This window comes from Panthera uncia, assembly GCF_023721935.1.
Source record: "Panthera uncia isolate 11264 chromosome B3 unlocalized genomic scaffold, Puncia_PCG_1.0 HiC_scaffold_1, whole genome shotgun sequence".
In the NCBI taxonomy this organism is placed as follows: domain Eukaryota; kingdom Metazoa; phylum Chordata; class Mammalia; order Carnivora; family Felidae; genus Panthera; species Panthera uncia.
In genome coordinates this window covers 105379541-105401979 of record NW_026057582.1, presented here as the reverse complement: position 1 = coordinate 105401979, position 22439 = coordinate 105379541, and the positions used below count along the sequence as shown (strand labels likewise).

General features: G+C 50.9%; 1 protein-coding gene across 1 annotated transcript in view; it reads left to right on the top strand.

Moving 5' to 3' along the window:
• Nucleotides 1-22439, top strand: part of LOC125910396 (multiple epidermal growth factor-like domains protein 11) — a 204460-nt gene that overhangs the window by 49015 nt on the left and 133006 nt on the right. The window contains exon 4 of the mRNA XM_049614142.1: nucleotides 1517-1609. Within this exon, the coding sequence (XP_049470099.1) occupies nucleotides 1517-1609 (93 nt within the window). The remainder of the gene's footprint in view (nucleotides 1-1516; nucleotides 1610-22439) is intronic.

The following is a 22439-nucleotide window of genomic DNA, read 5'->3' as shown; positions in this document are numbered from 1 at the left end:
GCTAGCTGCTGGGTGAGCAGCTCACTGTGACTCTTAAGTGGAGCTGGTCACTGGGGCCAGGGGCCAGCCCAGTTCCCCAGTGAGAACTGGGTGAACTGGTCGGCCCTGGCCATCCTCTGGAGCTCCAAGCGAGGGCATGTGGAGATCTTCACAGACCAGAACCCTCCCTGAAGGCCACCTGTGCAAATGAGAAGGACTTGGGTGCCAGGGCCCTCCCCAGCCATACCATAGCCGGGCTTGTAGAGGACAGGCTGACTGCAGACCACTGACCTGTGTGGGGGGCATCTGAAATGACTCCTCTGGGGGCTTGGGCAAAGCCAAGGCAACAGCTTCAGGGTCAGCGTCCGTGTTGGGGAGGGGCCGGAGGGACCGCACACCAGCCCTAAAATGGACTTTGTTGTCTAACCTGGCAGCGGCCTCTCGGTGGACCTCCAGGCCAGGCAGTGGATGTGGCAATAGAGGGGGTGTTTGGAGATCAGTGGTTGCTCCTCAGAGCTCCCCGTTGGGGCCCACCTGCTCCCCCAGCCCAGGCCAGTTCCAGGCAGAGAGAAGGTCTCTCTCATTGCTTGTCAGAAAGAAGCAGTTCATCTAGATCCCGTCTAAGAAATTGACAGGGTCGATGGTAGCTGCTGATTTCCTGAGCTTGCAAAATTGGCCTGGGTGGCAAATGGGGGTTTTCTGTAATCCTTCACTGATGGATTAGATGGTGGGGCAGATCTTGCAGGAGCAAAGGACGACCTTGAGAAAATGTGGATGTCAAAGGAAGAGAGAAATAATCCCCCTTCCTCAAACCGCTGCCAATAAGCCTTCTCGGCACTGGAGGAAGTTGATGGAAAGTTTGCTGCTGCTGCTGCCTCCCGGCTCAGGAGGCTGTAGCATTTGACTGCATGATAAGAAATTGCCAGACACTTTCTAATTACAATTATCATCATCGTAGATGTCTCTCTTAATTACTTTCTTGTAATTAGCTGTTGCTTTTCCTTAGCATTTGTGTACTTTGCAGATTTGCTGACATTTGAGAGCCCCAAAATAGGGACATTTGGGGAGGAGAGCAGAAGGTGGGGGGAACCTGCTACCTTTCAGGCAACCTGATACAATTCGGGGCCCTTGTGGAAAGAAACTGGGGAAAGCCGAAGATGGACGTGACCGGTCACTTCCTGAGCTTATGGGAAAGAGAGTAGGAGTGTGGGTTTAGGGCCGGGGTTTGTGGAGGGTCTCCAAGTGTTAAATCTTGGACAGAATGTTCTTGAAAAGCTAGGGCTTCCATTTCTCAGGCTTGGGTTTCCTTTTAGGAAGGAAAGTGTGCTGGGATGAAGCACACTCCTGTTGGATCCATTTCAGAGTTAATTAAATGACTGGGGTCAGGAGTAGCTTGATTTCCCCCAAAGCCAGTGATGCATTCTGAGCATCCTTGGGCCCCAGGGGATCATTATAAAGTGGTTTATGCTCTTTGACCAGATGGTTGGTTTTCACTGTCTGTTTCTGTTCTTCCTCCCTCTCTCCCGGCCCCCTGCAGCCCTGTGTACGGAAGAGTGTGTGCACGGCCGCTGTGTTTCCCCGGACACCTGCCACTGTGAGCCCGGCTGGGGAGGGCCCGACTGTTCCAGCGGTGAGTCTGGGGCCTTTTGGGGCCAGGAGGGGTCCCTTGGCTCTGGTTTGGGAGGGGCCGTGCCATGTGCGTGCTGAATTCTTTGCGTTGGCCTGGGGCAGCCCAGGCGAGTGTGAGCATCAGGGAGGAGGGAAACCTGCAGTTTACCTGATGTCACTTGGGGCAGAAGTCCCCAGGGGCGTGGGGGTAATGGTTTGTGGGGTCTGGAGGGGCATTGTGCATCACATTTGTATGGAACTGTGGAGTATTTGTACAACTCTGGCTTGCTGAAACACTTCTAGATATGGTCTTTCAAGGGTTGGTGTGAAATTGAGATGCCACCCAAGCGTGCAGACCCAGGGGGTCAAGGACTGTGGTGAAGGCCTGGTCCTCAGCTTCATTGGTTTAAAGGCCAAGTTCTGTGGGTGCTCACAGAAGCTTGAGGGACCAATTCATGAGACTGGTGGGCACTGGGATACCTCTGTGTCCCCAAAAGTAGGAGGATGAAACTCTTAGGGCGTGGGTCACTGGATTCCTGCATTTCTCTGGGTAGAAAGTTCATATTCTCTGGACAAGGCTTCCTAGAAAGGATGGGGTGAGACAGACACTCTTGGGACAGACCTAGGTGAGACACACACTCTTGGGACAGACCTACAGGGCATCGTCTCTGCTGTGGGACTGGCCACCGAGGGGGTGGGGCACACCCAGCAGCTGCTCTGGGAGTCCTCTGCCAAGACCCCAGCTGAAGACCACTCCTGCTCTTCTGGCTCATTTCCCCTAAATTCTCACAGATGACCCTCTTTCCACTGGCACAGGTTGCAGTCAATGGTTGGTTCACATTATGATCTTCTCTGATTTTCAAACAGGCCTCGATGAGTGTTGAAGCCCAGTTTTCTTCGTGCCTTGAGCTGGGGTAGAGTGTCCTCTTTATTGTGACTTGAGACAATAGCATATCTAAGCAGATCCATTGGGGATCTAACCCCCAGTATTTGCCTGTCTTTGGGACCCACCTCCCCATTCCCCGTCCCATTACAGACAGCTGCAATGGTCATGAAAACTTGAAGAGGGGAAAGGTGGGCCCATGTTGGCCCAATGTGGTGCTCTTTCCCCTTTCCACTGGCTCTGCTGGGTTGGAAACATCTAGTTCTAGTTCTTTTTTCCAAAGGCTTTGACTGGAGCCTCTCTGTCTACCCAGTGCATGAGGATATACTCCACAGCAAGGCTATTAGATGTGGTTTTGTTTTGAGCCTGGGTGGTTATCTTGGCTTGGAGGGGCCAGAATCAGGAGACTCTCTGCAATGCACTGGGCCTCCAGTGACCACAGTGGTCTCCTCCTGCCACCTGTTTCCCTGCTTTGAGGTGGGCCAGGGGTTCCTCCAAACAACGGAAAGTAAACCTGAGAGTCTCCTGAGGTAAAGAAATGTGTCCAATTAGTCTTTCTGTGAACAAACAGGAAACATGTTGGCTAAAATGTTCAAGAGCTTCTTCCCGGCTTGTGCTCGTCCATGTTTTGTTTTATGTAACTTTGTTTACCATGAATCTTTGATGAAGAGCTAACGTGGATTAGGTGAACCCTGCTGGGACAGGTCTGCTTGCTGCTGCTGGATTACAATGTCAAGGGCAGCCTGTTGGCGGTTGAAATACAGCCTGAGTCTCAGGAGCCCTGAGTGCATATAAACCACCATCGGCAATCAGCCTAAGTGTGTTTGGTGTTTACTATATGCTGGGCACGGGGTGGGCCCTGACAGGTCTTTCAGACATGGTCTGCCTCTCTCAGGGTTTCTGTCTGGTGAAAGAAATGGAAAGAAGGCGGCAGTCGATTTAACAGGACTGGGCAGGTTGGAGGTAACATACAGCGTACCAACATACGGTATGGTGTAACATACAGGGAAATGGCCTCGGTAGTTGCCAGTACAAAATTGGACTGCCCAATTTCCCCACCCCCGATTCAGTCATCAGACTTGGTGCCGAGCAACCCATAAGCTGTTTCCTCAATTAAACCCATGTTCGTGGGCTGAAGAGCCACCACCCCCTAAGTCTACTCGAAGGCACGTAGTACTGAGCCTGGAGGAGGCCCCGAAAGATGGGTTCCAACCCTCTGCTGGAACCAGCACTGAAGGACAGGAATTCACAGACTCTGACTTTCAAAGTCACTCAGGGCATTGAATACTTGGATGTCACTAAGGGCCTTCTGACTCCTTCCTGAGTCCCTCCATTAACAAAGAGCTCCCTGCCTCCAGTGAAAGCACATGCTGACTATTGGAAAGTTTCCCCTTCTACTGAGTGGAAACCTGTCTCAAGCTTTCACCAGTCAGTTCTCACTCATGGTAAAGCCCAGGGCAGGGTGATGGATCGCCATGACTCTCCCAGCCATGTCTGGAATTTCTCCCAAGGTGATCAGTGAACAAGGCCACAGACTGTGTATGGGAAGATGTTCTTCAAAAAAGTAGTTGATAATAGGGGGCACCTGGGTGGCTCAGTCGGTTCAGCGTCCGACTTCGGCTCAGGTCATCATCTCATCATGAGTTTGAGCCCCGCCTTGGGCTCTGTGCTGGCAGCTCAGAGCCTGGAGCCTGTTTCAGATTCTGTATCTCCCTCTCTCTCTCTGCCCCTTCCTTGCTCCCACTCTTTCTCTTTTTCAAAAATAAATAAACATTAAAAAAATAAGTAGTTGATAACAGCCACTGGGGCTACATAGAAGAAACCAGAGTTCCCTTCCATGGGTCAGCCCTTTGGGTGTTAGAGATAGCAATCACTTCCTTCCCCAGGTTTTTATTCTCCAAACTCTTTTGTTTCTCCTGACATGGTCTGATCTGCCTTCCCCATCCATTGGCTGTGGCCTTTATTCCTCTTAAACTATCATTTCTGGGTCTGACCACACAACATAGGCTTGCCTGGAAAAAAGAATAATAGAAATAGGTTATTTATTGAATTTTACTATGCACTAGGTACTCTTCTCACTTAATTTTCACAACCCTATGGAAGAGGAATGGTTATGAGCCCTATTTATGGATGAGAAAGTCGAAGCACAGAAAGGCTAAAGAACTTTCCACAGGCTCGCACCTGGTACATGGTGAAACCGGGGCTGTGAAGCAAGCAAAAACCTGAGTCCCAGACTTGAACTCTTAATTTTTATGTTCTTCCTCTGGATCCTGAACCTCTGTTAATACAGCTTAGGGTTGAGATCGGTCTTTGATGAGAAAACAGTGCTGCTCACAGAGGAAAGAAGGATCTGCTTGAAAGATGTGTCCCTGAGATAGTGTTGTGCAGACAGATCAATCCGCTGCGGGTCACGAACTGTGACTAGGTGTACTGCAAGCAATTTGCACGTGCTTGCTAGTGTGCCGCTGGATGCCTGTCTGCCTCAGCATGCCTTGGGGTCTCTGTGGGGCCCGGGCCCCTGCGGATGGGTGTCCCGGTCAGTGCAGTGTGTACCTCTGGAGATTTCTGCATGGGAGCTGCCCGTGTGCATGTCTGTATGTGTGGTATCCTTGCAGGGAAGCTTTGGTTTCTGTTTAATGGAAAGCATCATTCTTGTTTTTCTGATGATAAAATTATACCTGTTCACGTTAAAAAGAAAATCCAGGGCATCTGGAGGGCTCAGTCGGCTAAGTATCTGACTTCAGCTCACGGTTGGTGAGTTCGAGTCCCTCATGGGGTGAGCTCGAGCCCCACTTTGGGTGAGCCTCGCTTCTCTCTCTCTCTCTCTCCTTGCCCCTCATGGGATTCTCTCTCTCTCTCTCTCTGCCCCTTGCTCACTTGTGCCCTCTTTCTCTCTCAAAACACACAACAGAGGGGTGCCTGGGTGGCTCAGTTGGTTAAGCATCCGACTTCAGCTCAGGTCATGGTCTTGTGGTTTGTGAGTTCAAGCCCTGCGTCGGGCTCTGTGCTGACAGCTCAGAGCCTGGAGCCTGCTTCAGATTCTGTCTGTCCATCTGTCTCTCTCTTCCCCCTCCCCCACTCACACTCTGTCTCTCAAAAATAAACATTAAAAAATAAAAAGTAAAATACAATCAATACAATACAGTAAATAAAAAGAAAATCCAAACTGTACCAGAAGCGTACAGAAAGGTTAGACACACACACACCCAGAGACAGACGCCTCCAGCATTGGAGGGGTCACCTCTCCTGTCATCTCTCTACATAGTTGCACGGAGAGCTAGATCTGGATACAACTTTTATGAATGAGATCATGTGTATGTGCTGTTCTGGAACTTGCTTTTTAAATTTAACTTAGGTCATGCACTCATTTCCTTGTCAATAAACATGAGTCTCCCTTTACATTTTTAATGGGCTTTGTAGAGTTTCTTTCTATGGATTACCAGATGTATGTGACCAGTCTCTCATGGATGGGCATTTAAGTCATTTTGGGGTTTTCACTACTGCAGACCCCACCATCCTCTGTTCAGGATCCTTGGGGCCTGTCGATTTCAGAATTTCAGTTTTTTCAGAGGTTAGGAACACGTATGATGACTATACATATATGACCTATGGCCTCAGTGGTGTCCTGGCAGCACCCTGGGATGAAACATAGTAATATTTCTGAAGGGATATATGACTAATCGCATCTAGTGACACTGAGACAATATATAACCACAAATCATTTCCGTGCACATCTGGCCTCTAAATGAATTTTGGTGCCGAACTTTAAAAACAATTTTCTTTTGGACCTCTTAGGGATTTTTGGATTGTGGGCAAGGGACTGTGGCCCTGTATAAAAAACGCAACAGTGATTTTTCTGGTGCATTTATCTTTGCCCATTTGTCCCGATTTCTTCTTAGGATAAATTCCTGGAAGTGGCAGGGAGGGTTGTAAAGATCCATCATCCTACTGCCTGCCCTGTCCTGCCCTTTGTGGCTGCCAAGGGATTTATGACTTTGACAGTTGTGAAGGGGACAGATCTATCTAGTACTGGGGTGGGGGTGGGAGGCTTTTTGTTCTTTTCTGGACTTAGAACCCCATAGCCTGATTTCTTTAAGGCCTGGACTGAATTCTCTCTGCTCCATAAAGAAAGCGAGGTGATGCTGATTTGCCTGGGGGGCGGACACGTGAGTTGTTGCGGAGAATTCCAAGGTGTTAGACGGACCGATATGGGGAAATGGAGTGGCTCCATGCTTGGTCATAAACCTCCATCCCCTATAATAATGAAGAGTGAAAGGATGAAATGTCAGTTTACACTGAATAAAGACGAAAGAGCGACTGTTATTAAATTGTACTAATCTCACAAGTGGAGATAAAAAGAAAAAAAAAGTTTTCCTATATTGAATATCTAGCTTTTTAAAGTAATTAGGAATATTAAAGCGCTGACAATGATTGAGATAGAAACATTATTCATAACTTTTATTTCCGCACTGGGCAATGATCCAGTATATTTCATTTATGAGGTTTCGGCTGTAAGGAGAAGGATGTGAGCCAATTCCTAAATTAAATATGCCCTGTTAACTTTTACAAATGATACCCAAGAATCAGCTTGGAAACTTAAGCCTTCATTGTATTATTTAATTATTGTATTTCCCGGGCCCTGCCCCTCTGCCTCCCATCCCGTGATGCTTTGCAGTTCGGGTTCCGGGCTCTAGTGTGGTGTTTTTTTTTTGTTTTTTTTTTTTTTTAATTTTTTTTTTTTTAACATTTATTCATTTTTGAGAGACAGAGACAGAGTGCGAGCGGGGGTTGGGGCAGAGAGAGAAGGAGACACAGAATCCAAAGCAGGCTCCAGGCTCTGAGCTGTCAGCACAGAGCCTGACACGGGGCTCGAACTCAAGAGCCGTGAGGTCATGACCTGAGCCGAAGTCGGACGCCCAAACCAACCAGGCACCCTGCTTCCCCCAGAGGGGCGGGGGGGGGGGGGGAGTGGCCTGAGAGACCTCTCCATTTCCCCACCATCTCCCCCATCCTTGGATTCCACTGAACTTGTTCCATCCGTGTACGGGGACAGAGTGCAGGACAGTAAAAGCTCGCTACACAACATCTTACTGTCTGATGAGACCTCCCCACCACCCCACACCGGGCGCGAGGCATTACTTCCATGGCCCACCATGCTGGGCCACCACTCGGGAGTACCTTGTTCTCTTGAATGGTGGGTGGGACCCCTGGCTGCCTTGGCTTTCAGTTATCCCTGCAGATTAAAATAAAACAGTTGCCAGTTCGGAAATATGCCCACGCTCCTAAAGTGGCCTGGGACCCTGGAGGGCAGTGCTTTTCAAACTAAGGTATGTGATTACTAGATTTGTGTGCGCATGTGTGATAAGAGATACGTGGCGTGGAATTTACCATTTTAACCATTTTTAAGCGGACAGGTCTGTGGCATTAAGTGTATTCACATTGTCGAACAGTTGTCATGACTATCCATCTCCGGAACTTTTTCATCTTCCCCTCCTGAAGCTCCATACTCCTTAAACAGTAGCTCCCATTCTCCCTTCCCCTTAGCCATAGCAACCCCATTCTATTTTCTGTCCCTAAGAATTTGACTACTTTGGCACCTTCTATAATATTTGACTTTCTGTGTCTGTCTTACGTCACTTAGCCTCCTATATTCAAGGTTCATCCGTACTGTAGCACGTATCAGAACTTGTTTGCTTTATAAGGCTGAATAATATTCCACTGTCTGTACATACCTCATTCTGTTGATCTGTTCATCAGTGGACCCTTGTGTTGCTTCCACTCTTTGACTATTGTGAATAATGCTGCTAGAAACACGGGTATACAGATAGGTTTTCAAGTTTCCACTTTCGCTTCTTCGGGGCATATAATCCAGAAGTGGATTGCTGGATCATAGGATAAGTCTACGTCTAATTTTTTGAGGAATCATCATACCTTATTCCACAATATCTGTACCATTTCACATTTCCCAGCAATGCCCAATGCCCAAGGGTTCTGCTTCCTCCAAACCCTTGCCAGTGCTTGTTATTTTCAGGATTTTTTTCTTCTTCTAATAACTGCCATCCCAGTGGGTATGAAGTGGTATTTCATTGTGGTTTTGATTTGCATTTCCCTACTGATTAGTGATGTCAAGCATCTTTTCATGTGCTTATTGACTGTGTGTAGATCTTCTTTAGAAAAATGTCTACTCAAGTCCTTTGCCTGTTTTTTAATTGGGCTGTTTGTTGTTGCTGAGTCGTAGGAGTTCTTTATATATTCTGGATATTAATCCCTTATCGAATATATGATTTGAAAACATTTTCTCTCGTTCTGTGAGTTGCCTTTATGCTCTGTTAATTAGGGTCCTTTCATGCACAAAATATTTTGATTTTGATGAAGTCCAGTTTCTTAGTTTTTCTTTTGTTGCCTGTGCTGTTGGTCTCATATTCAAGAAGTCATTGCCAAATCCAATGTCATGAAGTCTTCCTCTGTGTTTTGTCTAAGAGTTTTATCTTGCATTAAGGTCTTTGATCCATTTTAATTAATTTTTGTATATGGTATAAGGCAGAGGTCCAACTTAGGTTTTTTTACATGTGGATATCAAGTTTTCTGAGCATTTTTTTAAAAAGACTTCTGCTAAAGGTTTTTGAAACTATGGAGTGTAATTTTTCACCATGTAATGGTACATTAGTTATCTGATAAGTAATTTAAATGTTGCTCCTTATATCAAAACAAATAAAGATTTATTGTAGAATGAAATGCAGAATTGGCATTCATTAAAAAAAAAAAAACAACAAAAATGTGATTATTTGAGCCTTTGGTGGACATTTTGGAGCTATGCCACCGGGCCTTCCTGGGGGCAGGGCCAGTTTAGAAGTAATGTTTGAAAGCAGTAGAAAGGCAGAAAGACCATAACCAGAATTGGATCTCCCTGTGCTGCTGTGACTATTTGCAAGGATGGTTGAAAGAGAGATCAGGCCCTGAACCCCTTTCTCCACTGTGTTCTTGGGAACTCTGTCTTCCCTCCAGAATTCTGGGCTGTGTGCAGTATGCCCACTGTCTGTATCTGGGCTCCTTGGCTCTGGATCGGCATAAAGGCTCTGGCCCAGCCCCCACTGCCTGGTCCGGGGCATTCTAGGGCCTCTTCATCTTTCCATAGTGCTCAGTGCTGACCCTCATGGCTCTGAGTCATAGGAATCTCACATTGCTGTTTTCCTGAAGGTCTCTTCACTTACCTTTCACAAAGCCACAAATTCCTGGAATAGAGTATTAGAAAGCATGGTCTGGGATCCCGGAACCATGTCTGAGATCTCATAATTTAACCTGAAGCCATTGAATCAAGAGCTGGGAGAGACTATAGAAATTGTTGGGTCTACTTCCATTTGAAAGACGGGCAAACTGAGGTCTAGAGAAGGGAAACTGCTTCTGAGGTTACCCAGGGAGGTAGTGGCAGAGCTCCCAGGCCTCCTGTCTCCCACCAGCTGCTCTAGGAGTTCAGGGCTAGAGTTGTCGTAGAGGCACATGGATCTCATCATATGAAACCAAATAGACCAAGTTGTTCTATAGACTTTTGTGCAGATGACCCTAAAGGTTCCAGACCCTCCTGGTTCCTTAGCCCAGGCCTAGAGCACAGATTCATGACCACAGGTCAGGCCAAGGCACTGAGATTCGGAATTTCCAGAGGGGCCACCCTGCCATCTGCCTGGCTTGAATAGTCCATCAGGGAAGAGTCCCCATCTCCGGGATCCCTGGGCACACTTCTCGCTGATGAATATGGAGACGTCACAGTCTGGCAGCACAGGGCATGGGGACAGAGCGCAAGTGCACGATGCGGGCCAGGGTTCCTGCCTCTGGGGAGGAGGTGAGGGGGCCCAGAAGGAGATGGGCAGGGCCTGATGGGGGAGTGAGTGGGCGCAGCCCCATAGGTCTGCTGGGAAGGGCCACTGCAGACTGCTGGGAAGGCCCCAAAACTTTGGGGATCCCTCTCAGCGATGGGGTAAGGAGCCCGAGTGGGAACAGTGGGAGAGAAGGAAGCGTGAGGGGCCGCAGGGTCTGTGGAGGAAGGTGAATGGGGATTCCTGCTTCCACCACTCCCAGATGCTGCACATAGACAATCTCATCTCATCCCCCGACAGCTTGGAGAGGTCATGGGTGCTATCTCCATTTTATAAAGAAACCAAAGCTCCAGGAAGAAGAGTAGCTTCTGTTACTCACCCAGCTAACGAGCGGCAGATCCGGGATTACAACCCAGAACTGTGTCCTTCCACAGCTGCACACTGCCTCTAAAGCAACGGAGGTCCTGTGCCACAACACACAGGAAAGCTGGCTTCAGGTCCTACCGCTGCCTGGGCGACCCTAGCTAAGTCCTTCCCTCTCTGTGAGCCTCAGTTTTCTCATCCATAAAACGGGAAGGTTGGTGTGGCTAGTCCACTGTCAAATCCCGTGATGCTCTTTTTCTGGGAAGTCAAAATCGAGCATCTCCTTACCTAATCAAGGGCCCTGGTGACCTTCCCACCGACCTCTGGGGAGGGAGTCTCCTCTCCCCTGCCCCCCCTGTGCACGGCCTTCCTTCGATTCTCTCTCTACATTCTGGGACCTGGAAGAGGAGTGGGGAGGAGGGCAGCCATGGGTGGAGGCAGCCTCATGACTCACATCCTTGCCTCCCCCGGGTGGGGGGGTCCTGTTGAGCCTTGGTCGCCTCATCAGGGAGGGGGCGTGTGGAGGGGCGTCATGCCAACAGGGAGGGCTGGTGCTCCCCGGTTGTTTTTTTTTTTTCACTACGCTGAGCTGGCTGTCAAGGTTAAAGCAACTTCAGATGAATCACCACAAAGAAATCACACTTGCTTTTTCTCGCGTGCTGCTCTGCCCAGCCCGCGGCCCCTCGCAGAACCGCCTGGGCTGCCTTCTGCCGGCATCTGGTGCGCCTGTGGGCCTCCCCGGGACAGTGGGCTCCGTGTCAGCGCCGCACGCTGGGGCTCAGTCACCGTGACGGGAACAGAAGGGAGAGGCGGATGCGGCAGCAAATGCTTTTTCAAGGTCTGTGCGTAAGAGAAGCTGCTATTCACCCCAGAATTCTAATTTCGAACAAAAAAGAAGTCAGTAGCAAGGGCCACCAGCCCCATCGGCTCAGTGGCTCCTGTCCCTCGAGTTCCACTTAATGCACATTATTGAGCTCCTCTCAGAGGACAGCACTGCCAGGGGTTCAGGGCTAAAGCGGGGTGGGGGGCAGATTTGGGGACGTGGAGGGCATAGCCCCCATCCTCGGGGAGCTTTGAACTACTAGCACAGAGGAAGGGAGTTGGAGGAGTCCAGGGAGAGAGAAGGCCTCTGGCTTTCATGCGTGGGGGCACCTGGATGGCCCAGGAAAGTCACCGTGGGGAGGGTACAGGAAGGAAGGAAACAGGTGTGTGCTGTGCTCTCATTTGTAGATGAAGAAACTGAGGCACAGGGAGGCTAAGTGGTGGCCTGAGGCCCCACATTTGGTGAATGTCAGAGTTGGGTCTGCCTGGCTTTTTCCACAGGCCACGGGGATAAGAAAGGGGACAACATACACACGTGTGAGGAGCCTGTGGTGGAGGCTGAAAGAGACCTCAACCCAGAAACTGCCCAAGTCCTGGGGGTGGGGGGCGGGGATGGGGGCCGTAGGGGAGGGATGGCAAGAAGCTGGATTTGCCCTTGGCTGTCGCCTCCCTCCCCCCCAGCCCCTGCCTTCCCCCTTTTAAGACCACCCCCACCCCCCCAGCCTTGGGTATGTTCTGGAAGCTAGTGAAGAGGTTTGTTATCCCCCTTCCAGAGTTTGTTCCTCTCCTGAGGTGACTTTCAGGAGAAACAGGGAGTGAGAGGGAGCAGATGTGGGTGTGCTGTGCCCTCGTGGAGCCCAGACCATTGTGGGGGTGAGGATGAGGCTGGGGGGGGGGGGCAGCCTGTGGAGGCCCCAGAACATGGGACTGAGGACAGCTGGTCTCCCCACCTCATGTCTGCCCCAGGACTGTGTCTTGCTCCTGCGATGACACCCACCAGGAAAGGAGAGGAGACCTAAGGGCCTCCTTCCCAAGTCCAAGGGAGGCTGGCCACGGGGCAGAAGAGGCATGGGGCTTCTGCCCTCCCCCCCCACCCCACCCCGGTTCCTTGAGGGAGGGCAGCCCCTCAGGGTTTCATCCCCTCCCACACTGTGCCTCTCAGACCAGAAGAGGTACTGGGACCAATGCCATCCAAGCAGGATGGAGAGTCAGGCAAGGGCACGTGTGGCCTATCCTGAAAGTCAATTTTTGTCTGAGAAATCCAGAAACTGGGTAGCCTGCAGCCTGCGTGAGCCGCGTGTTCAAGGGGGCTGTCACAGAGGGGGGGAGGGAGGCACATTCTGCCAGACTCAGCTCCGGCCATCTGCTCCCTGAGAACAAAATTAATAAATAAGTGACACACAGGGAGGCTCACGAACCGGGGAGAGGGAGGAGGGTGGGAGAGCCCGCGTAGAATGTGACAGAAACAGAACAGAATGACAGCAGCCAAGCCGGTGTCTTCGCGTGGGGCTGGCAGGCAGTGCTGCCGCCGCTCCCTGGCCCCGCCCAGGCATGAAAAGGACACTGTGCCCACCCCCGACACACACACACACACACAGACGCACACACGTAAGCGGACAGCCTCGTTTCCAGGAGGGGTGCGTGGGCTGGGTCTCCATGGGAAACACAGCCCTCTAGGAAGGGAATCTCGCACTGCTCCCATCTTGGCCCCACCAGCCTAGAGAACTGTCTGGAATTCTGGCAGGGAAGAGGAGGGGGGAGGTGCGTGCTCTCTGGGGCCGCTCTCTAAGCCCAGCCCGGGGACCCCAAGGACTTTCAGCTCTGCCCCAGTCAGCCCAGACCCGCAGCATGCTGGGCAGCACTGGGGGTGGGAGTCCCATCTCCCTACAGGGGTGGGGATTCAACCCTTGTTCTGACATTGAGGAAGCCGAGGTCACTCACCTGCTCCAGAGTGTGTGCTGCCTTCACTCGGGACTGTTTCCACCAGAGTGTACAGCTGGGGACGAGGTGGCATTTGATGCTGAAAGGGAGGGTGGTCTGGACTTTGGTCCCACTTAGACTTCTGTCCTATCAGCACATACTGTACATGCTGTCCTTTCATTAGACATTACTATTCATTATTATCCCCATCTTTCAGAGGAAGAAACTGAGGCTCAGAGAGGTTGAGTACCTGGCTGGAGGACACACAGCCAGTAAGTGGCAGTCAGGATTTGAACTCAGGCTGTCTGTTTCTGGAGACCACACTCAACATTCTGGTGTAGCCTTCCTTACAGGGCTCCCCGCTTTCCCTCTCCAGCCCGTCTCACACTTGGGAGGTAGGGAGAAGGCTCACATGCAGATTGGGCCATGTCACTTTCCTGCTCCCCTTTGCCCACCAGGAAGTACCCCAGCTCCTCGGCCAGGCCTGTAAGTCTTCTCTGACTCTGATGCCTGCCTAGGTTTTAGCCTCATTTTCCATCACTCTCTCCCCTCCCCCCACCCCCAACTTGCCCGTATCCACTGACCCATTGCTCTTTTGCCTTTAAAGCTCAGCTCAGATGCCATCCCTACTGTGACACTTATTCCCCAGACCTTGACTGTATACACATGCCCACTGTGGCCCATGCCACGCTGGACGATCGTTTGATTGCGTGTTTGCTGTCCTCTCAGCTCCCGTCGCCTGAGATCTTCTCCATGGCAGGGCCCGGGTCTGTCTGTCTTGTCTCTGTGACCCCCGGGGCCCTGCACCCTGTGTGCACACGGTGAACATTCAGCACAGTGCTAAGTGGGATCCAGTGGGTTTGCTCTCCCATGTTTTGGTTCCCCTGGATGACGATCTAGGGGTGGTGCTGGGACTAGGGGAGAGTGTGGGGCTCTGGGCTGGCAGCTCGGGAGAATTCACAGCCATGTCTCTTGATCTTCCGAAAGTTCTCACCTACCAGTGTCACCCAGGCGTGTGTTCCCAAGGATTGTGATGTGAGGCCAGGAGTCAGGTTGGTCCTTCAGAAGAAGCAGAGGTCACATCCAGCTGGAAAAGTGGAAAAGATGCTGAGAAGGTGTTGGAACCAGAGCTCAAAGAAGGGTGGGGTTTGAAGTTTCAGTAGTCAGGTGTTTTGAAAGGGAGGGCATTCCAGGCAGACTGACCCACCGAAGCACAGGTACTGAATGGTGAACAGGTCTCTGTGGCTGAAGCAGAGGGCGTCTGGTGTGGAGGAGGCCAGGCCAGGCTGGCTGGTGTGGTGCTCTAACACCAACAGCCCAAAAAGCTTGGCCTTGTTCCGTGGGCCTCGGGGAGCCCCCGACGGTCCACTTTTCATCAACTGAGTCTGTATCGTTTGCTGGTGGGGCAACCTCTGTACTCTTCCTCTTCCCGACCAATCTGTGACCAACCTGTGACCTAGGTATGGGAACAGAGAGCATGCTGGAGCCTCTGGTCTGCCCCTCCAGTCCCGGCTAATCCCCCAGGCTAGCTGGGCCATGCTGTCCTCCCCCTGTCCCTGACTGGAGGCCACTGAAGAACATACGGCAGGCTAACTTGGCATCGTGTGGGGAGCGGATTGGATGGAGGGGAGACCGTCGTGATTAAGAGTTGGTGAAGGGATCTGGGCAGGGGGTGACCCACAGAGGCCAGGTTGGATGTGTTCTGACACCTTTCTGCCTCCGTGGCCAGGCCAGAGAAGGCAGATCTGATGGCCCCCTGGGATGTCCAGGCAGAGCACCTGAAACAGCCTTATTGGCCTCCGGGGTCTCTGACTCCCAGCCTGCCTATCAGGGACAGCCCTGCCCTCCCCTCCCGTCCTCAGACACCAGTGGGGCCCGAGGCAGGCAGCAACTGCCCAACGGTGCTCCAGCAACAGAGGAAGCAGACGAACTGGGGAATCCATCACCCTCTTAATAAGGAAAGCCCATTTTGGCAGGCTGGGTAATAGGCCTCAAATTGAATAATTAATAAAGTTATAAAAATATGTCTAGTATATGGCCAGAATAATTCAGCCCAATTAGAAGCAATTATTTCTTGCAGTTATGCCACTTGGTATGTTTTACGAACAGCTGCAGCAGATTCCCAGATCTGGCTGCCTGCTTGAGAGGGTCTGTTGACACTGAGTCTTTCCCTGGGGCTCCTTCCAGATGAGGAACATCCGTCCATCCATTAACTGTGTATCCATTTGTCTGTGTATCTGTCCATCGTTCCGTCCAGCCGTTCATCTCTCCATCCATTCATCCATCCATCCATCCATCTACCCATTCCTTCAGCAGATACCTCTTGAGCCCCTTCCTTGTGCCAGACACTGTGCTGAGTCCTGGAAATGTGGAGAGAGATAAGCCCCTGCCCCTGCCCAAGGAGCCCCCAGCCCAAGCAAGTGGGCCTTTGAGTAGTGCGAGCTGTCATTCCTATTCCTGTTCTGAGGTCCTGTCGAATATGAGTTTGTCCTTCATCTCTTTCTTGGTATCCCAGGGATACACATAGAGATATTTGGACTTGAACCTGGCTTGAGTTAGGTAATAGGTTCCTTTCCAATAAGGTCAGCTTGTTCCCCTACGTCTGAGAGCCTAGGGATCTGTTGGCTTCAAAATACCCATTGCTCTGGGTCCCAGCCTTTTATCAGGTGGAGATCAGGGTGTGTGGGATCCAGCTCCTCCCTGGCCCCTGCTTTCCATGTGATCTGGACAAGATGTTTACTTTTTGTTGGTTCATCTGTAAAGTACGAAGAATCACTTGGCTACTGTGAGCTCACAGGGATGACTGAAGTCAAGATGCTTGGGGCTCCCTGTTGGAGACGCAAATTTGCTTTCTGGAACACTGGACGTTAAGTTGAATTCTGAGTTAAATCTACTCATAACTTCATAGACATCCTACAGGAAATCCTTCCATAAAGCCAATGTTCTTTTTGCAGTGAAGATACCCTCTTTCTGATTTCTCTGCCTGGACATTGAGACTTTTCTTTTAGTGTAGCAAAACCATGACTCAATTCATTAAGTCTCCACAGAACCCCTGCTGTAAGCCCAGCTCTCTGCCAGGCAAATCTGACAGACTTATTAAGCGAGTTCTATTATGGACACCAAACGGTTATTAGGGGTCTTCTCTGGGGATGCAGAAAGACCTAAGCTTTCACCCTGCTCTAGAGTCAACCTGGCAGGGGTCCCCCTTTGCCTCATTGTGAATCAGAGCTGGCAAAACGAAGTAAAAAGGCAAGCCACGGACCGGGACAAGGCACTCGTAACACCTACAGTCCACAGAGGATTGATAACCAGAATGTATATCATTAAATCCTACAAATCAATAAGATCAACCATTCAAAGAGTGGCAAAGAATATGAACATGCATGTCACAGGAAAAGGGTATTTTGATGGGCAGTAAGCATAGGAAAAGATGCTCACCTCCCTGGTAGTCAAAAAAATGCAAATTCAAATGAAGAGATCTGCCACCCGGGGCGCCTGGGTGGCTCGGTTGGTTAAGCATTTGACTCTTGGTTTCGGCTCAGGTCATGATCTCACAGCTTTGTGGGTTCAAGCCCCGTGTCGGGCTCTGTGCTGACAGCGCAGAGCCTGCTTGGGATCCTCTCGCCCTCTCCCTTTGCCCCTCCCTGACTTGTGCTTTCTCCCCGTCTCTCAAATAAATAAACTTTGAAAAATAAAATCTCTTTAGTTAATTACAAAAAAAAAAAAATCTCTTCCACTTAATTTTTTTCAATAGTACTTGGAACCTTTTGTATCAGTGTTGTGACTCTCTTCTGGGTTGCAACCTGCAGTTTGAAAAGCTTCTCCAGAGAGCTTCTCCAGCATGTGCAAGCGGCATCATTGTTGACAGTGGTGAAAAGCTGCGAGCAAACCCGGAGAAGTCCCCCAGGTGGGAAATGGGTGACTCCTAATGTATTCACACAATGGAATCTCCACAGCAGTTCAAAGGAATGAATGAGCGCTATACCTGTCTACTTGCATGAATCTCAAATCTATAATATTGAGTGAAAAATGCAAGTTGCAGAAGGCGACGTGCATACCATATAATATCCTTTATATAAAGTTCAAAAGCATGCAAAATAATGAATATGTAGCGCCTAAGTATAAAAACAGATACGGCAATGGTAAATGCCAAAGTCAGGCTTAGGTCGCCCCTGGGAGGGCAGATGAAGGGACAGAGAGGTTTACACTAGGAATTTCGGCTGTGTGCTGTTTTATTTGAAAATAATGTCTGGGGCATCTGGGTGGCTCGGTCAGTTCTGTCCAACTCTTGGCTTCGACTCAGGTCATAATCTCATGGTTCGTGAGTTTGAACCCCACATCGGGCTCTGGGCTGGCAGTGCAGAGCCTGCTTGGGATTCTCTCCCTCTCTCTCTCTCTCTCTCTCTCTCTCTCTCTCTGCCCCTCCCCAACTCATGCTCTCTGTCTCTCTCTAAATAGATAAACTTAAAAAAAAATTTTTTTAAAGAAAATAAAAACATCTGTAGCAAAAATGGGGAATGATAAGATTTGTGTGATGAATATACGATGCTTTAATTTTCTCTAACCTTTACAATATGCTTGAAATATTCCATATGCAAAAGAAAAGGCCGTCACCTCTTTCTCTGGCAAACACCCGAGCTCATGTGAAGAAAAAGAATGTGATGGTTTGCATTAAACTTAGGTGTCCACTTCCTTCTATTTAGTTCAACAGATGTTGATTGAGCACCAACTAAGGGTCTGACAATGCCAGATGTGAGGTGTGGAGTAGGCAGGAAGGCAGGGAGTTTGGAGTTTGGCAACTTTAAAAATTTGGAGTTTGGCAGGGCGCCTGGGTGGCTCAGTCGGTTAAGCACCCGACTTCGGCTCAGGTCATGATCTCACGGTATGTGGGTTCGAGCCCCACATCGGGCTCTGTGCCGACAGCTCGGGGCGTGGAGCCTGCTTTGGATGCTGTGTCTCCCTCTCTCTCGCTGCCCCTCCCCCACTCATGCTCTGTCTGTCTCTCTCAGAAGTGAATAAATGTTAAAAATAATTTTAAAAAAACTTGGAGTTTGGCAAGGGCACAGGCTGCCCATCATCTCTGCTACAGAAAGCAGATAAACACGCGTGCCACAAACATAGGCTCAAAGTTCACGAAGAAGAGCCTGGGTTGCCCTGGGGAATCAGGGAGGTCTCCCCGGAAGAGGTGAGGACTGAGCTCCTTCAAGGATGGACAGGGATTGATCGGTAGGAGACTCAGGAGACCAGAGGAACCTAGAGCTCCAGGAAGCTCTGGGTCTGCATGGGAAAGAAAGGTGACAGGGCAGCTAAGGCCTCTGAACTCAAGACACCGCAGCTAGGATGGTGAGATGCACTTTATCTGCAGCGCCCAGCAGGAGCCAGACAAATGGAGAGGAGAAGCGGGTCTAATTCATCATGGGGACTGAGGAGCGCTGGGCTCCCGGAGTCTGCAGGAGACTGTAGATAGCCTGCCCTCCGCGGAGGGGCACAGCCTCTCGGGGACGGCTCACTGCACGGCACATCCCCAGACAAGGGCCCCAGCAGGGAAGGTTCTGCTCACATCCCAGACTTCAAATTTATTTGACCAGCTCCCAATAAATTCCTCATGCCAGAGGCCTCCCCATCCATCTCAGGGTGGCGGGGCAAAGGCAGAGGTAGATGGCACAGGAAATGTCTGTCTTAGATGCCTCGGGGACCTGTCCACATGTCTTGCCAGGAGCCAAGCCCCTAAATCCTCCTCTGACTTGCTCCCCTCCTAGTAAATCTGAATACTTTAAAATAACTCCCTCCGACCTTGAGGCTGGTGCCAACTTTGTGTCATCTATCAGCCCGGGCCGATTTCTTACTAAGGTTTTGCTGTCCCTTTGGAAAAGTCGCCACCTTAAATCAAAGGGCCGATGGGGTAGGGGGGGATCAGAGGAGCTGGACACAGTGGTGTGACAGCAAGTCAGGAAGATGAGATTCTAGTCCTACCATGGGGATGAGCCGGGCGACCGTCCCAGGTCCTGGCTCTGCAGTGTCCCCTTGGGCCTATGGGTATGAGTTGTCTGAGGTCTGTATGGCTTGGAAAGGCTGCCTGAGGAGAAGGTCACGGGTGAGCACCTTACACAAGGGGGCTCAGGTAAAGCGCGCTCACCGCACCGACTGCGCTCGCCTTCCTTAACTCACCCATCTAAGAGTGCATTTCTCTTAGTGCATTGGTGTTGGCCGCCCACCGTGTGCCTGTTTGGGTGCTGGAGAGACAGCAGCAAACAAGACAGAGCGTGTGCCTTCAGGGGGGGGCTTACCTTCTAGTGAGGGAGACAGCAGGCAGGGACGTGGGTGTGAAGAAAATGAAATAGAGGAGTAAGTTCAAGGGAATGAGGCAGGGTGGTCAGCGAAGGCTTCCCTGAGGAGGGACTTTTGAGCTGAGACTCGGATGATAAGGAAAGACAAAGAGCGAGGGTTCGTGAGTTTGTAAACCTTAGGACTCGGTCTATTTCTGGCTCAGCAGAACAGGACAACTGCTGAGCAGGCTCCGCTGAGGATTTATGGACAGGCAGGTCCCTGCCCACACAGTGCCTTCGATCTAGGGGGCATGCGATTATCTAACTACCCGAGGAACGTCAGGGCAGGGCGTTCCAGGCGGCACCACGCGTTGTGCTGAAAGCTCAGAGGAGGTGTAGGGCCCTTCCGGTTGGGGTGAGCAGGGAAGGGCTCCTGGAGGGCAGAGCGCCTGCAGGCAGTTGTCTGGCAGGGTGCTGACTTGGCCAGTGGTGCTGGGTTTGGTAGTATTCATTTATTCCCTCAGATGTATGTCCCGGGTTGGGCGGTGGGTGTCCAGAGTGAGCCAGGACAGGAGGGCAGGAAGGAACTTGGCATTGGAACCAGCTTTCTTTTGATAACTGGCAGCAGGATGAGGGGCGTGGATTGTTTCTTCCTTGCTATCACCGCCAAAGGAAATCCCCGAGGGTTCCCCTCTTTTCTGCACTGCATGTTTCTCGGCTCTGGGTCACAGCCCTGATGGGGACCCAGGAGCCGTGGACGGTCCAGATCACGGGAAATGCCAGATCTCCGATGTGGCTGCAGGGCTTCTCTGTGGAGAGAGCATAAACCACATAGGCAGGCCTGCTGTCGAAATGAGCAACCCTCTTTCATAAGCCAGTACAATTTGCTTAGCAAATAAAGATGAGCAGGACAGACCTCCCTGCCTTTGCTCTCAGCTCTGAGCGTCTCTCAACATCGGTCACAGCCAGAGCATCCAGAGAAAAACCAAGAAATGCAGTGACTTCCTGGGCAGCCTGGCTGATGATGTGAAGGGCTGGCCCAGCAGCATCTCACTGTGGGAATTCCCAGAGAGCAGGCTGTAGGTTAGGTGCTGGGGAGACAAGGCAGCCCCTTTCCTTAAGGAACATCGAGCCCCAGGGTGCCTGGGTGGCTCAGTCAGTTAAGCCTCTGACTTCGGCTCAGGTCATGATCTCACGGTTTATGAGTTCGAGCCCCGCGTCCGGCTCTGTGCTGATGGCCCAGAGCCTGGAGCCTGCTTCTGATTCTGTGTCTCCCTCTCTCTCTGCCCCCCCGCCCCCCACACTCTCTCTCTTTCTCAAAAATAAATAAACCAAAAAAAAATTAAAAAAAAAAAAAAGGAACGTAGAGCCTCATAAAGGGAGCCAGGCCAGTGAATCACAGCCTGACAGCGTTGTGGGTGCTGATGCCTGTGTACGGGACAGGTGGGCGGGGAGGGGGCAGTTCCACCAGGCGGGCCTTGGGTCGAGTTTTTATCTCCCCCATTCCATGCCCACGAATTCCTTGGAACAGAAAAGAAGAAACTACGAGACAGCCTGGCCGCTAAATTATACCAGGAGAAGCCACCGCTGAAATGAATGACAGCTGTCTTTTCCTAGTTCTTGGTGGAGAGCTGGGGAGATCAAGCCAATGCACGGTTTGCTCTGTATGTCTTCCTTTGTAGAAATCTTCCTATAACCTTTGGTTTCAGTAGCCGCTGGACTACACACAAATCTAAGGGAGAGGGTGGAACATTATTAAGTGTGCCTACTATGTGTCAGGTTCTGGGCGGGCCTGTGTCTGCGAGCGCAGACGTGGGTTTCATTTAAGCCTCCGGACAGCCTTGCAAATTATTCTCATTCAGCAGATGAGGGAACTGGAGAGGCAGAGCTGTCAAGGCTGCATGGCTGCTGGGGGAGAGGCGGATTGATTTGAAAGAGCACGTCCGGATAAGAGGATAGTCGCCATAGCTCAGAATTACCTAGTTAGCTCTGCAGCAACTTTATAAACGGGGTTCGGCAAAGACCCGCCCGCCACCGCAGCCAGCCTCTTCGTGAACACGGGGTTACAAACCTGTGAGCCAGGGATGGTCGACCACCCGTTTTTGCGCAGGGGTGATTCCAGAATGCTGAGCGTTCTTCCTTTCCTGCCACAGTGGATCTTGTCACATCAGACATCCTCAGCCCAGCCACGGCAGGTTTGGGCCGTTGAGGTTGGGTCCTAAATGAGTCACAAAACAGCAGGTAACAGCCAGGGCAGGTGTCCCTTTGAAGATTCTGGGGCCCAGCCCTCTGATTGCTCACTGCAAGACTCTGATGGAAGAGACAGCCAAGCCCGGGGCAGTACCCACAGCCTGCAGGCTCCACGGTCTTTTGCCCAAGCTGGGCTTCCCAATGCTTCGCTACCTGTGGCGGCAGCCTTGGGGCTGACCTTCCCATGAGCTGTCCCTTGCCCCAGAGCCCACATGTGTGAGTTTTACTGCAGTCTTTCCTGAACGTTCTCCCCAGACCACTGGGCTCATTTCCCCTGGGCTGGAGAAAAGAGAGGGACCTAGGCACTCTTCCTAATTAAAGCAGTTCTCTTAAAACACCTTGGCAAACTAAGGCCCATGGGCCATGTCTGTTTCATAGCCTGCCTTTGTAAATAAAGTTTTATTGGAACACATCTGTGCCCATTTGTTTCTGGATGCCTATGATAATTTTCTCACAATATTAGCAGGGTTGAATAGCTATGACAGGGGTCTGTCTTGCCCACCAAGTAAAAAATATTTACCGGTTGGCCTTTTGTAG